The sequence below is a fragment of the Filicampus tigris genome, chromosome 10 (assembly GCF_054856515.1).
Source record: "Filicampus tigris isolate MCC_2025a chromosome 10, RoL_Ftig_1.0, whole genome shotgun sequence".
Classification (NCBI taxonomy): domain Eukaryota; kingdom Metazoa; phylum Chordata; class Actinopteri; order Syngnathiformes; family Syngnathidae; genus Filicampus; species Filicampus tigris.
In genome coordinates, this window is record NC_141226.1 from 19,570,448 (window position 1) to 19,583,295 (window position 12,848).

General features: G+C 42.7%; 2 protein-coding genes across 3 annotated transcripts; one reads left to right on the plus strand and one right to left on the minus strand.

Moving 5' to 3' along the window:
* Window positions 1–984: 984 nt before the first annotated feature.
* Window positions 985–5,820, minus strand: dnajb4 (DnaJ heat shock protein family (Hsp40) member B4). Its single transcript, XM_086043603.1, has 3 exons — window positions 5,315–5,820; window positions 3,527–4,116; window positions 985–1,482 (listed from the first exon to the last, which is right to left on the minus strand). Exons 1-3 carry the CDS (start codon window positions 5,523–5,525, stop codon window positions 1,252–1,254), a joined length of 1,032 nt encoding a protein of 343 aa, XP_085899729.1. The 5' UTR covers window positions 5,526–5,820; the 3' UTR covers window positions 985–1,251.
* A 612-nt stretch (window positions 5,821–6,432) lies between these two features.
* On the plus strand, window positions 6,433–12,750 carry slc25a24l (solute carrier family 25 member 24, like). 2 transcript variants are annotated; one of them, XM_086043602.1, is made up of 10 exons: window positions 6,433–6,799; window positions 6,886–7,012; window positions 8,335–8,422; window positions 9,045–9,156; window positions 10,220–10,378; window positions 10,695–10,832; window positions 10,910–11,020; window positions 11,239–11,406; window positions 11,493–11,631; window positions 11,765–12,253. In XM_086043602.1, the coding sequence occupies exons 1-10, from the start codon at window positions 6,677–6,679 to the stop codon at window positions 11,779–11,781; spliced, it is 1,182 nt and encodes a 393-aa protein (XP_085899728.1). In that variant the 5' UTR covers window positions 6,433–6,676; the 3' UTR covers window positions 11,782–12,253. The 2 variants fall into 2 exon arrangements, with proteins under 2 accessions (XP_085899728.1, XP_085899727.1); XM_086043601.1 differs by having other exon boundaries at window positions 6,435–6,799; window positions 12,117–12,750.
* Window positions 12,751–12,848: the final 98 nt, after the last annotated feature.

Sequence of the window (12,848 nt, forward strand, 5' to 3'; positions counted from 1 at the left end):
AATGTCGATTAGTGAAACTGGTGTTCATTTAGCCACACCAATTATCCTTAGTAAAATGCAACCTTACTACGTTACCTCAATGTATAAGAAAGAGTTTAAATATTGTAAGTAGTATGTTGATGGAAAATGGAGTTGCTGGAGCTAAAAACAAATGAGGCCCCTCAGTCTCATGAACTCAGCCCTTTCAAGACCCACTCCCAAATTACTGTCGCGATGAGTGATGTAGCGTCCCCTGGTGGGCCCAAATGTCATGTAATGTAAAGTGTTGGCAGCTTAAAAGCAGCAGCTGAGAACTGCAAGCTGGCTAGCTCAATTCATTGCCTGAGTTAAACAAAGTCAGCCATTGTGGGACACTGTACCTCCATTTAGGCAATGCTGATACGATATGCCAATAATATGGTGTTAAATTTACATAGGAGCACCAAAGATTGGGACCTGAACCTCAGTTTGAGCCACCCAATTATGGTATATGCTAAAAAAAATAAATAAAGAAAAATTGAGTTAAATTCAAGAAGGTGTGACAAAAACAAGACATTTTGTACCCCAGAACCTCAGTTTTGGCAACCCTAACACATAGACTTTATAAACACAATATTAAATACATGCAGGAGCCCCATAACATTTACCCACAAACCATTTTGTGCGACTGAAATTCAGTTTGCGTAACGTACAGTCTACGCTAATAATACAGTGTCAAATTCACAGAGAAGCCCCAAAAATTATACGTGAGACATTTTGTGCAAACCTGCGTTATATTCACGGCAGAGCACCCAAAAATGTACCCATGAACCATTTTGGGCCCCTCTTAGGTATGGGCAACATTGTTACAGTGTACGCTATTAATACATTGTTAAATTCACAGAGCAGTCCCTAAAAATATTCTGGCAAACTATTTTGGGCCCCCAAACCTCAGTTTGGGCAACACCGATGCCGTATATTCTATTAATGCAGTGTTTAATTCACATAGGACCATTGGCTAAAGGCTTCAGTTAATATGGAAATATTTATTTGAAAATACAAGCACAATGATGTCTAATCTTTTGCCACATGTTAATGAAATGGGGAGATTGTCATTTGGCACATAGCGCGGGCTAAAGCGTGTGATAGCAGGGAAGGAGGTCCATGTACATAAAAGGTCCAGTCTTCCATCCACTTGGCAGCATGCGTGGTATTTACAGAAAAAAAAAACTGCAAAAAGGTCAAAAATAGAGATTGCACATTCATCCGGGCATGTGTGAGCCGTGGGTCATCCTAAGTGGGTAGGTGGCGCTTCAGGACATCTTTGGCGTTGCTTGGCAACGTTTCCGGAAAGTTCACGTCAAACTCCACCACCAGGTCTCCTCTCTGCTCGGGGTTTTTGGGGAAAGGCAGACCCTGGCCCGCCACCGTTTTCCTCATGCCCGGCTTCACCACGTCGGTGATCTTCATGTTGCACGTGTTGCCATCGATGGTGGACACGGTCACCGAGCATCCGCACAACGACTGCAGGGAGACGAAGAGAAACAGTCAGTTGACAAGACACAGAGGCAGGGGAGTGCCTGTGTGTAAGCGTAAAAGTTGGGACACACAAGGCCTTTTCACACTGCCCCTCAAAACCGACTTGGACTCCAAATGGTCCGGATGATCTTTTGCAGTGTATGCCGCTTAAGCTTGTTTCCAACCCCTTCTGAATGAGGATAGTACCGCTGCACTTACTATTCGCAATGTGCCTCATCAGCAGTGACAAATCTCACCTGCACCTGCCCACCTGTGAGCACGATCCCGCCATGAATTTTTACCATTCCTCCTACCCGCTGTACAGATATGAAGCTCTCTGCCACTCTCTCTCTCTCTCTGACTGTGATTCATTCAGAGGAGTCGAAACAAATATTTAAACACCATTTAATCACACTCTGTTTCCCATAGTGATATTTTCCCGCACATGCAGCTATTATTAACTCTGCCGCCCCTCGCTTATGTCAAGTGACAAATATCCACAAGTGCCTTTTACACAGAAGCCAGCAAAGGCGGGATGGTGTTGTAACTGTATGCATTTTCACAGGCATGCCGGCAATTGCGGAATAGCCTTACACATATTCGGCTCTGATAGTGGCGTCAGAGTTGAAAAAATTTGAAGCAAACGTTAAGAATAATGCTGAGGGTAGGAAGTTAGCATTAGCAAACGATACATTATGTACTTGTGGGTAAAGTACAGGGAGGAAAAAAATGTGATCACGATATGTAATATATTGTCAAACTGATCTTTATTATATTGTATATAAAATATTTGATATTAGGATGTGACGTTATTTGACCCTTTTATTTTTTTTTATTATAAATACTGTCCCGTGAGAGAAAATGATACATCCATCCATTATCCAAACCGCTTTATCCTCACAAGGGTCGCAGGCGCGCTGGAGTTTATCCCAGCTGTCTGTGAGCAGTAGGGCGGGGTAGACCAAGAACTTCTTGCCAGCCAATCGCAGGGCACGCAAAGATAAACAACCATTCACACTCACAATCATACCAAGGGACAACTTAAGAGTGTCCAATTAACGTAGAAAATGATACAATAATCAATATTTTTTCGCACACCTAATTAATATTGAGCTGACACACTGCAAAACAAAGATACATTGCGCTCGTCAAATATCAGTCAAGTTGAAGTGACATTTGACGTCAGATATTTGATACTTTGATATTTGACATGTAAATAGATACTATGAAAGAAAATGATACAATGAAGAATGATATCGTTATTATTAGGCTTTACACAAACAGGGTTTTGGAATTAAAAAAAAAAACTATCACCAATCCGATCTGATGGACCAATCTATTTATTTGTTTATTTTATTACAGTCGACTCGTGTTATTCGCAGGGTATTGAAAAATTTGAAATTGAAGGTAAGATTTCAAGCCCAAATTGTTAAAAAAACATTCAGGAAAAATTGAAAAAAAATATCCAACTGTATATGCTGAGAAACCTCATACTATTCACGATGGCAGCACATAACGTCCCTGGAGTGAACAAGACTGTGTTTGCTGTACTGTCTTATTTTGCAGATCCGATCTATGACGTCATTGATCGTGCTGCAAATTACGACATTGCAACCTATCACCGATGTTGCATAAAGAGCAAAACATCTACCCATCCAATCCAGCCGATCAGATCTGTTTAAGGTCTAGTTATTTTGTCCCACTCTTAGTTGCAATCCATGGACAGCTGATGCTGTGTATCGATATTGTACCATGAGAAAAAGGAGATAAGTCATGAGATCAATATTTTCATCGATGTATCGATACTGTATCGTTGGCGAAAATGATTCAGTATGTCACAATATTGCTATTTTGTCCCACACCTAGTTAAAACTGTTTGATAGTTGAGCCTTGTGTATCGATAGTGTACCGTGAAGAGAAATCGCTACAATTCACTTGATGACTACCAGTCCATATCGCGGATGTTTTCCTCCAAAATATCCAGTGTTGATGTATGGTGAGCGATATCACGGACGGCGAGGCATCAGTCTCGGCCAGGTTGGCACCTCACCTGTCGTAAGCTGACCCGGACGGGATACACGATGTTGGAACCCTCCCGCCTGAAGTGTGGATGCGGCTTGTCCTTGATGACAAACACAATGTCCGCCGGTATGGTGTTGGGCGACTCGTCTCCTTCGCGCGGGAACGTGATCTTGGTCCCTTCCTTCCAGCCTCGTTTGATCTCGATGGTGAGGATCTTGTCCTCCGTGCGCATGGTCCTGCTGTCCGGATTCAGCCGCTTGCGAGAGATCTTCATCCGCTTGGTGCAGCCGTGGAAGACCTCCTCCAGGGAGACCCTGAGCTCGTGGACGATGGCCGGGTCCTGCTTGCGCCTCTGCTGCTGCTGCCCGCCTGGGCCGGAGTGCACGTCCCGAGGGAATCCGTTCAGGTTGAAACTGCTAAAAGAGCCGAAGGGGTCGTTTCCGTCCACTTCCATGTCCTCGTCGTCACGCCCGTTTCCCGCCTTGCGTCCGAAGAACATCTCGAAGGGGTTGGAGCCGCCAAAGAAGGTGGCGAAGGTGGCGTGGGGGTCTCCGTGGAAGGTGTATGTAAAGGTGTTGCCTTGGCTGTCTCCGGGGGGGCCGCTTCCTCCCTTGAGACCTTAAGGACACACAAAATAAGACAAACTAGCATTCAATTCTAGTTGTTTTTCCTCCTGGGAACTTTGGGTTTAGTAATGCGAAATGGTAAATTGAAAAAAAAAAAAAATGTTGCATTTTCATTTCTATTCAGTGTATATCTTTAGAGAAAACAATATAATATGACATTGATATTTTGTCTCACTCATACTGTACTGTGACAAAAAAGTAATACAACACATCACACATTGATATTCCGCTTTAGTGACTTTTACCCCAATGTATCGATACTATATTGGTCAAGAAAACGATACGATTACAACAGGACATGTTAAAACCGATTGACATTTGACGTTTGTGTATCAATAGTACAATATGTCAAGATGTCAATATTTTGTACCACCTTAGTTAAAACCTATTGATACATCACTATATTTTGGGGATGGATGGATTTTGCATCTGTGTATTTTGAGCAAGCCAATACGGGATCGTTCTCGGAAACGATACTGTTCTTCACAGTTTCAGTATGTTGCCCCATCCAGAGTTAAAACTGATTGATATTTGTTACTAGTGTATCCAAACAATACACCAGAATGTAGATATTTATAGAATGTATAATATTCTGTTCCACGCCTTGTTAAAACTGATGCATATTAGACGCTTGTGTATCAAAACTATACACCAGAATGTATGTTTATTTCCACATCTTGTTAAAACTGATCCATATTAGACTCTTTGTGTATCAAAACGGTCCCGTGACAGAACAAATATGATACATCACTACAAAATTTTGTTCTTGTATTTTGTCACAGGGTTTTCTTACAGAATATCGCGAGAGAAATTATAAAAATCAAAATATTGATAATTTGCTTCATCCCAAATTAGACCTGATAGTTGACATTTGTGTTTTGTATCACTATTAGCCTAATGCACCATGAAAAAGGACATGATAGATCACATGTCATGTCAGGTAACTGATATTTGACATCATACTTTTGTTTTTTTAAGATACAGATAGATACGTTGCACTATGAGAGAACAATAATTCAGTACATTACGACGCGTCGATATCATTTGTCCCACAGTTAAACCTGATCGATTGCTCGTTATCTACTGAACTGTGAGGGGGGAAGCTATATCGTGATATGACATTTTGACTATCGATACATTATGGCACAATACTGAACGTGACAGGTGATTGAGAGTTTAAATGACGTTACCTTCTTCGCCATGCTGGTCATAGATGTCCCTTTTTTTGGGGTCGCTGAGGACCTCGTAAGCCTCAGCGATCTCCTTGAATTTCTCCTCGGCCGCCGCGGACTTGTTCTTGTCCGGGTGCCATTTCAATGCCTGCTTTTTGTATGCTTTCTTAATATCCTCTTCCGTGGCTCCTTTACTGATGCCGAGCGTTTTGTAGTAATCTTTTCCCATTTTTTGTTCGTTCGTCCGTAGCCCTAGCGGTGATTTTTTAAAAAAAGGAGAAGACGGGGGGAAGGGGGAGAAAAAGATGGTTCTGTTCGCCGGGAGGTCGGTTCGAATTTACTCCGGACTAGCGTTCACCGAGCCGGTGAATCATCTCCCGTGAAAACTGTGTAATTGCTGTTATTCGTATTCCTCTGTGGTTGGTGCCGGGTGACCCTTTAAATAGACTCGCATCTCCCTCCCTCTGCGGCGGCGTCCATGGTGCGTCAAACTCGACGCTTGATAGTCGGCTACTTCCACTTCCGAGTTCTGGAAAATACACCAGTTTTTTGTTACGTGTTTTAATTTTTTTCACCGCTTTTTATTCAATGTATACAAAACACTTTACATGTTTTCATTTTTTTAAATACACCGCTTTTTATGTAAAAACAAATAATTAAAGGGAATGTCAAGAAATAAAGTTTATAAACTACGTTCTCTGATTTCCTGTACAGAACTTCTCTCTGGGGGCTGAGCACCCCCTATTTGTGCAGATCAATTTTGGTAAGAATAAACCCAAATTTACTAAATTAAACGCGTGTGAATTTATACTGAACCTTTTTCCGATACTTCCCGGCCAACGTAAATTTGAACTAAGATGGTCGTTCGAGCATCAACAACTGAAATTGTGTTATTTTGAAACAGCATTTCCTGTTTTATTAAGTCCAGTCTGTTTAATATGACACCAATCTCAGTCAGCCGCTGTTTTAAGCACATCGTTTAATCATTCCTCTGCGCGTTGTCAGTCACTATCCTGGTGCTCCAGTTGGCACGTCATCCAAGTGAGCGGTAATAACAGCTATGGATGTGACGTCATGACAAGTTTCAGCATCTGGCACCCTTCTTTCTTGATAGGAGCGTCATCACCTTATAGTTACTAAATTCAGATGTAAGTTCCATATTATTATAACAATTATATTTGTTCATGTTATTCGTCTTTAGATTATTTAGACGATGACATTCCGAACCTACTGGGCCAATTGGCCTGCATCAGCTGCAACCATACAGCGCCACCTACTGTACCAAGAAGACAGTGTGGTGCATTGGCTTGGTGATCTACTGTCTGTCAGTGAGTCAGCACGTGAGCGAGGGTGCAGCGCAGCGCGGATCATCATCACCAAATGGATCAGTTCCGAGGATTATTTCTCAAATTGGACCGGAACCAGGATGGTTTCATCTCGTTGTCGGAGCTGCACAGTGAAATGAGCACGCACGGCATCTCGGTGGCAGATGCTAAGGTGCAGGTAAATCATATGGCTTGCATGATGCTGACTTCGTTTTCCTCAGCTCAGTGAACATGTGCTTCTCTCACACACACACATACACTTAGAATGTCATTAACTCCTATGATAATGACAACAATGGCCAATTGGATTACGACGAGTTTCTCAGCTACATGATGGACCGAGAAAGGAAATGGAAGATTTGCTTTGACCACCTGGACAAGAACAAGAGTGGTGAGTAACTAAGTGTAAATGAATGAATGAATGAATGAATGAATATGAGGATTATTTTGAAACAAGTTCAACCAAAAATATGATTAATATATCCATTATTTAGAAAATAGAATACAGTCACGGGACACACTATTAGGTACACCTGCACCATCTAATGCAGCGGTCGTCAATTAAAAGACCGTAAATCCCAGAAAATTTGCGCACGTTAAAATAAGATTGTATATTCCCAAAAGATGCTCTGTTAAAATAAGGGGCAGCATGGTTCAGTGCTAGAGTGGTCGTCTCGCAAAGAGGTTGTGGGTTCAATCACCGGCCATTGTGATCATGCCGAAGTATCCTTGAGCAAGATACTGAAGCGCAGTTGCTCCTGATGCTGCGTTATCATCAGTAGGTAAATGAGGCACAGTGAATGTGAAGCGCTTTCAGTACCAAAACGCGCTATACAAGTGACAGCCCTTGTCCAGGTTAGAATAAAACTACAGCAATTCTCTCTGATAAATTGCACTGGTTACAAATAAAACTGTGATGGTTGCAGGTTAAATTTAGACGCTAGTAAATCAATCGCGCAAATTAAAATAAGGTTACCGTAAATCTCCCAAAGTTGTGCAGGCTAAAATAAGACAGCAGGGAATCCCTCAGTATAATTGTACTGCCACGTTTAGCAATCATGAACCCCACAAAATTGCACAGACTACTGTAAATAAAATAAAGGTAGCACAGTTAAAATAAGACTCAACTCACCTCAACATAAAGCACATTAAAAAAAAATGAGTGCCAGTAGCCTACATGATAAGTGGTATTTTGCAAACAAGCTCAGAGTTTCCTTCTTGTATCACAGTCTAAAATGACATTTGGAGATTGTAATCCGACACATTCACAGAGTGCATGACATAACGTTTGTTGGAAAATTAACAAACTTGTATAGTATAGAATTAAATTACCGTAATTCCCCCTAACGTTGTGCATGCTAAACATTTTACACCAGTAAATCGCTCTACCCTAAATCTCATAAAGGTTGTGCAGGGTAAAATTAAACTACCATGAAACCTCCAAAAGTTGAAAACCAAATTAATGTGTAGACCATAATTGTTGTGTGCGCTGCTTACAGTAAGACTACCATAAAACCAAACAGGTGTGCAGGTTAAAACAGGACTACCTTAATTCCTAGGAATGGAAATAAGAATACCATAAATCCCGTAAGAGTTGCAGCCCCGATCCACTGTGCAAGTGTATCTACGTTTGCTGTCAGCACACATGAACCAACAAATATTCATTGTGCTATGTTGCATACCATAATTGCTGTGTGTCTTTTTTCTGATCAGGGCTGATTGACCAGGAGGAGATCATATGTTTGTTTAAGGAGTTAGGAGTGGTCATTTCAACGGCCCACGCCAGTAAAGTCATACAAATGTAAGACTCCTTTTGCCCACTACACAACACTGAACAACAGCAGAACCTCCAAACACAATTGCAGTGGTTTATCAATTCAAACTTAGCTGGACTATCGTAGTCCTATATTTATTGCATAGGTGGAGTTTTAAGTAACATTTGAACATTCTTAACTGTTATAGCACCAATAATACAACTAAAAGTAAAGCTACTCACTATTTGAAGAATGTAACCGAAAGGGAATAGGAAACGGTTGGCAAGCTTCTCGATTTTTATCCTTTTGATACTTATGTTACAGATTCGATTAGTTTGCGTGTGTGATTGATGTTCATTGAATTGCATTGTCTACTGAGCAGCCAGAACCTTTCTCGTGTTGTGGTATTTCCTGCTTCCTGAAATTTTTGGTTACGCTCTGTATGGTACCATTTTCGAGGGGTTGACTTTGGAGGTTCCACGGTAAAGGATAATATTCATTCACAAATTAGTTACTAACCCGGAATTCCTTCAAGAATGTCACAATAACTACTGTTACTAATAACTTCGGGCAGACTAACCAGCACATAGCTTGTATGGCTACAAAGTGCTACTCACACCACGATTATTACTTTGTGCACTTACAAATGTTGTGACATTTATACGACAGGATGGACACGGACGGCTCCATGACAGTGGACTGGGATGAGTTCTTGCAGCACGTCATCCTCAAACCGGTGGACGACATTGGTGAGCTGGTGTCGTCTTGGAAACACAGTCTGGTGAGATTCCAAATATCCATTCATCCATTTTCGATAGCATTTGTCCTCATTAGGGTCACAGGTAAGTCGAACCTTATCTTGCTGACTTTGGCCGGGACAGCCAATTACAGGGTAGACGACATACATACATACAAACACTCGTTTACATCTATGGACAGTTTTGAGTCTTCAATTAGTCTAACAGGGCTGTGTTTGGATTGTGGGTAGAAGCCCGAGTACCTGAAAAAAAGCACAGGGAGATCAAGCAAACTCCAAATAGGAAGGCCCAGATTTGAACCCAGAGCCTCTCAACTGTGAGGAACGCTATGCTAAATTAGCATAGCTGTTACCCTCAAAACAGCTGCTCCTTCATGTGGAAGTCAACCCAAACATATTTTTTTCAAGAATATGCAAGCCCACTAGTTGAAACATTGCATTCTGATTAATTGTGCGTTTGTGTAATATAAGTTAAGCAGCAAAATGCACTTGTTTTTAGCCATCTCTGGGGGCGGCCATTTTGTCTTCTGTCGACTGAAAATGACATCACAACTGCTCACAACGACCAATCACGGCTGACCTGTTTTCTGAATCTGAGCCGTGATTGTGTTATGTTTATGAATATGTTTGGATTGACTTCTGCTTTAAACACACACAGAGCAGCAGCAACACATACAAACAAGGGATACAACAATATTCACAGGAATATGTTCTCTGGGCTCTGTTGGAAAGATTAATATTAAAATGTGGTACTGAAGGGGCGTCCTCTTCTTGCTCTGAATTACAGTATGTTGAATCTCACAGTAGACCTCACCGCTGTTTGGAATGTTGCAGCACAACATGGTACCACACGGCAACTCTAAGTTCTGATTTGCCTGTATACTTTAAACACCGTTTAAAAACAGGCACTTAAAAATCTGCAATCAAACAGGGTTACAAATGATGAACCGTGATGCAGATTGACTTTTCAATAAATGTTGGTTGAGAAAAGGAATATGACTCCTCCCCGAAATGAAAAGGACAATTTGATAGTGTTCCAATTGATGCTCGGTTCTCAGTGTTTTCGCCTGTGCTCGTCATCGGGCAGGTATTCGACGTGGGCGAGAGCCGAGCGCTGGCCATTGAGTTTCCCGAAGAGAGTTCCGGCATTGGCGCGTGGAGGAGGTTTGTTCTCGGTGCCGGTTTGGCTGATGCTGTATCTCGGACGGCAACGGCCCCCATTGACCGCCTCAAGACCCAGCTGCAGGTCAGCACCATTGTGGATTCGTTTAACTTGGCTTCACGCCCTTCACATACTTTGTTACGGCCCCTAAAGGCTCACACAATTAGCTTCTTTCACAAGCGTATCTTGCACAGATGCCCTTTCATACCGCCTGTAAAAGCCACCATTTTCCTGGCTAAATGTGGGTTGAAACACGTCAACCTATTTAGTACCAAGAAAATTCTGTGTGAAACCATGCATGGTATGCTTTAGTGGCTTATGTATAGTTGGCAAAGATGGAGAAATTGTGTGTCTTCAATTAGAGCTCTTCACTGAGTTCATCATTTTGTTGTCTTTGCAGTTTTATGGCTCCAAGGCCTTCTCTCGGGGCTTCCAGGAACTTCGCGTTGGTGGCCTTCGTTCTATGTGGCAGGGCAATGCTGTCAATGTCCTGAAAGGGACGCCGCAGTCCACACTCCAGTGTCTCATCTACGCACAGGTGGGTATGCACCTCAACCCTCAAATTCCATGAAACATCTCCTTGTTTCTGATGAACGTTCCTTTGTCTGGGTTCAGATGAAGGTGTCCATGCAGGGAAGAAGTCAGGCGACTCTGAGCGTGCAGCAGCGCTTTGGCTTGGGTTGCGTGTCCGGTGCTGTGGCTCACGCTGTCTTCTACCCTCTGGAGGTATCACACATTGACAAATTGTTAAAAATGATGCAATGACGAGGCACCAATCAAATGGCGTTGCCAATCAGATAGGCTCTGTTGTCATTGCCTATGACACTAAGGGGTAGCGTTGTAGTCAAGGCCACACCAACCGAGACCAAGACAAGACCGGTCCGTCAGTCTGACGGAATACCCACCTCTGCAGGTGGTGTCCCTCCTCTGTTATATCCCAACAGGTGTTGAAGGTGCGACTCAACCTGCAGCGAATGGGCGCCTACCACGGCGTAGTGGCTTGCGCCCGGTCCATCTACCGGAACGAGTCTTTGTCCTCGTTTTACAGAGGATTTAAGCCCAGCATCCTTTGCATGATCCCATATGCTGGAGTGGAATGTGCGGTCCACCAGGTAATTGGGTACTGTGCCAAATATGACTCGGGGTCCCAGTCTGGGAACCGCTACGCTAACAGAATCTTCATTTGTGACATCACTAGTCTATCATGACCTGGGCCCAGAGCGATCCAGCCTACAGCAGCGACTCCAGACTCTTCTTTTTCAGTTTTGTGGCCTTCGCTTGCGGACAAATGAGCAGCTACCCTCTGGCGGTGATAAGAACGCAGCAGCAGGCGCAAGGTAGAGGCCTCTAACAACAGTGCATATACTCCACCATACCAATTGACTTGGTTAGTTTTCTAAGTCAAATTTGTTCTGTTGAACGCTGCCCACATAAGAAGATTTGGAGTGTTTTTATTTTATCCTAGCGCAGATGAGGATAGCGGGTAAAATCACTACTTCAGCCAAGCGGAGACTATGGAGGCTATATTTTTGAGTTTCACACTGAAGCTCCGATGCTGAATCACCAGTGTGAGTTTGTGCTAGCCATGTTAAGATAACATTAGCATGTTGCCTATTTTAGCCATATCTTAGTGTGTACCCTGAAATGTTACCAAATTGTCTCAACCAGTAAGTGACCAGCACTTGTTTACATCACCCACATGCTGTTGTTTGGTACACTTGGACCAGGTCCTTTGTTTTGCCAATAAGGTACTGTAGAGTGGAAAAAGGGGTTGTTGATGATCATTTATGACAATTTCATCACCTGCTTTCTTGTTTCCCAGCTGTCTGCTCCGACTCACGTGCCGCGTCGTCAGGCGTCCTGCAAGGACTCATCGGGATATATGAAAGACATGGACTGCGGGGGTACTACAACGGAATGGGGGCCAGCTTCATCCGGGCCATTCCATGCGCCCTCATGAACTTCACCTTATGCAGAATGTTTGAAAACCTGTTCTCCTCCACAGGCACATGAAGTTTGGCAGAGGTATTGAGTTGTGTCACACAAAATCAGCAGAAACAAATATGCAAACTTTGCCTCACGTTTGTCAGTGTTCCAAGCAATAAAAAAATAAAACTGTCATTCTTGCTCAGATCCGCCACATTGGATGGTCTGACTCATGCACAACTGAAACACATTTTGTTTTGCTCACAAGCAAATGATTGTTGTTGTTAAATGTGTACAAAGTATATGTAATGTAATGTAAACCAATGTCTCGATGAACAGTCCTCCACTGTGTGGAGCCATTATTTTCATGTCATCACCTCGACTCCATAAATGTACTAATATACCTTCTATTCAGCGATTGACCGACACCCCCTTCTTGGGCTACTGGTCGATCACGAACGACGCAACGGGCGCCCTTGGTTGAACACATCTGGATGTAAATACAAATAAAAGCTGGAATCGAAACTTCAGTCTCATGTTCATCTTTTGATCTGAAACTCAAATGTCTTCAGTATACAACAAAATCAAAAGAACTGATTCCAATGCTTTGGAAAGGGACAGTAGCTCC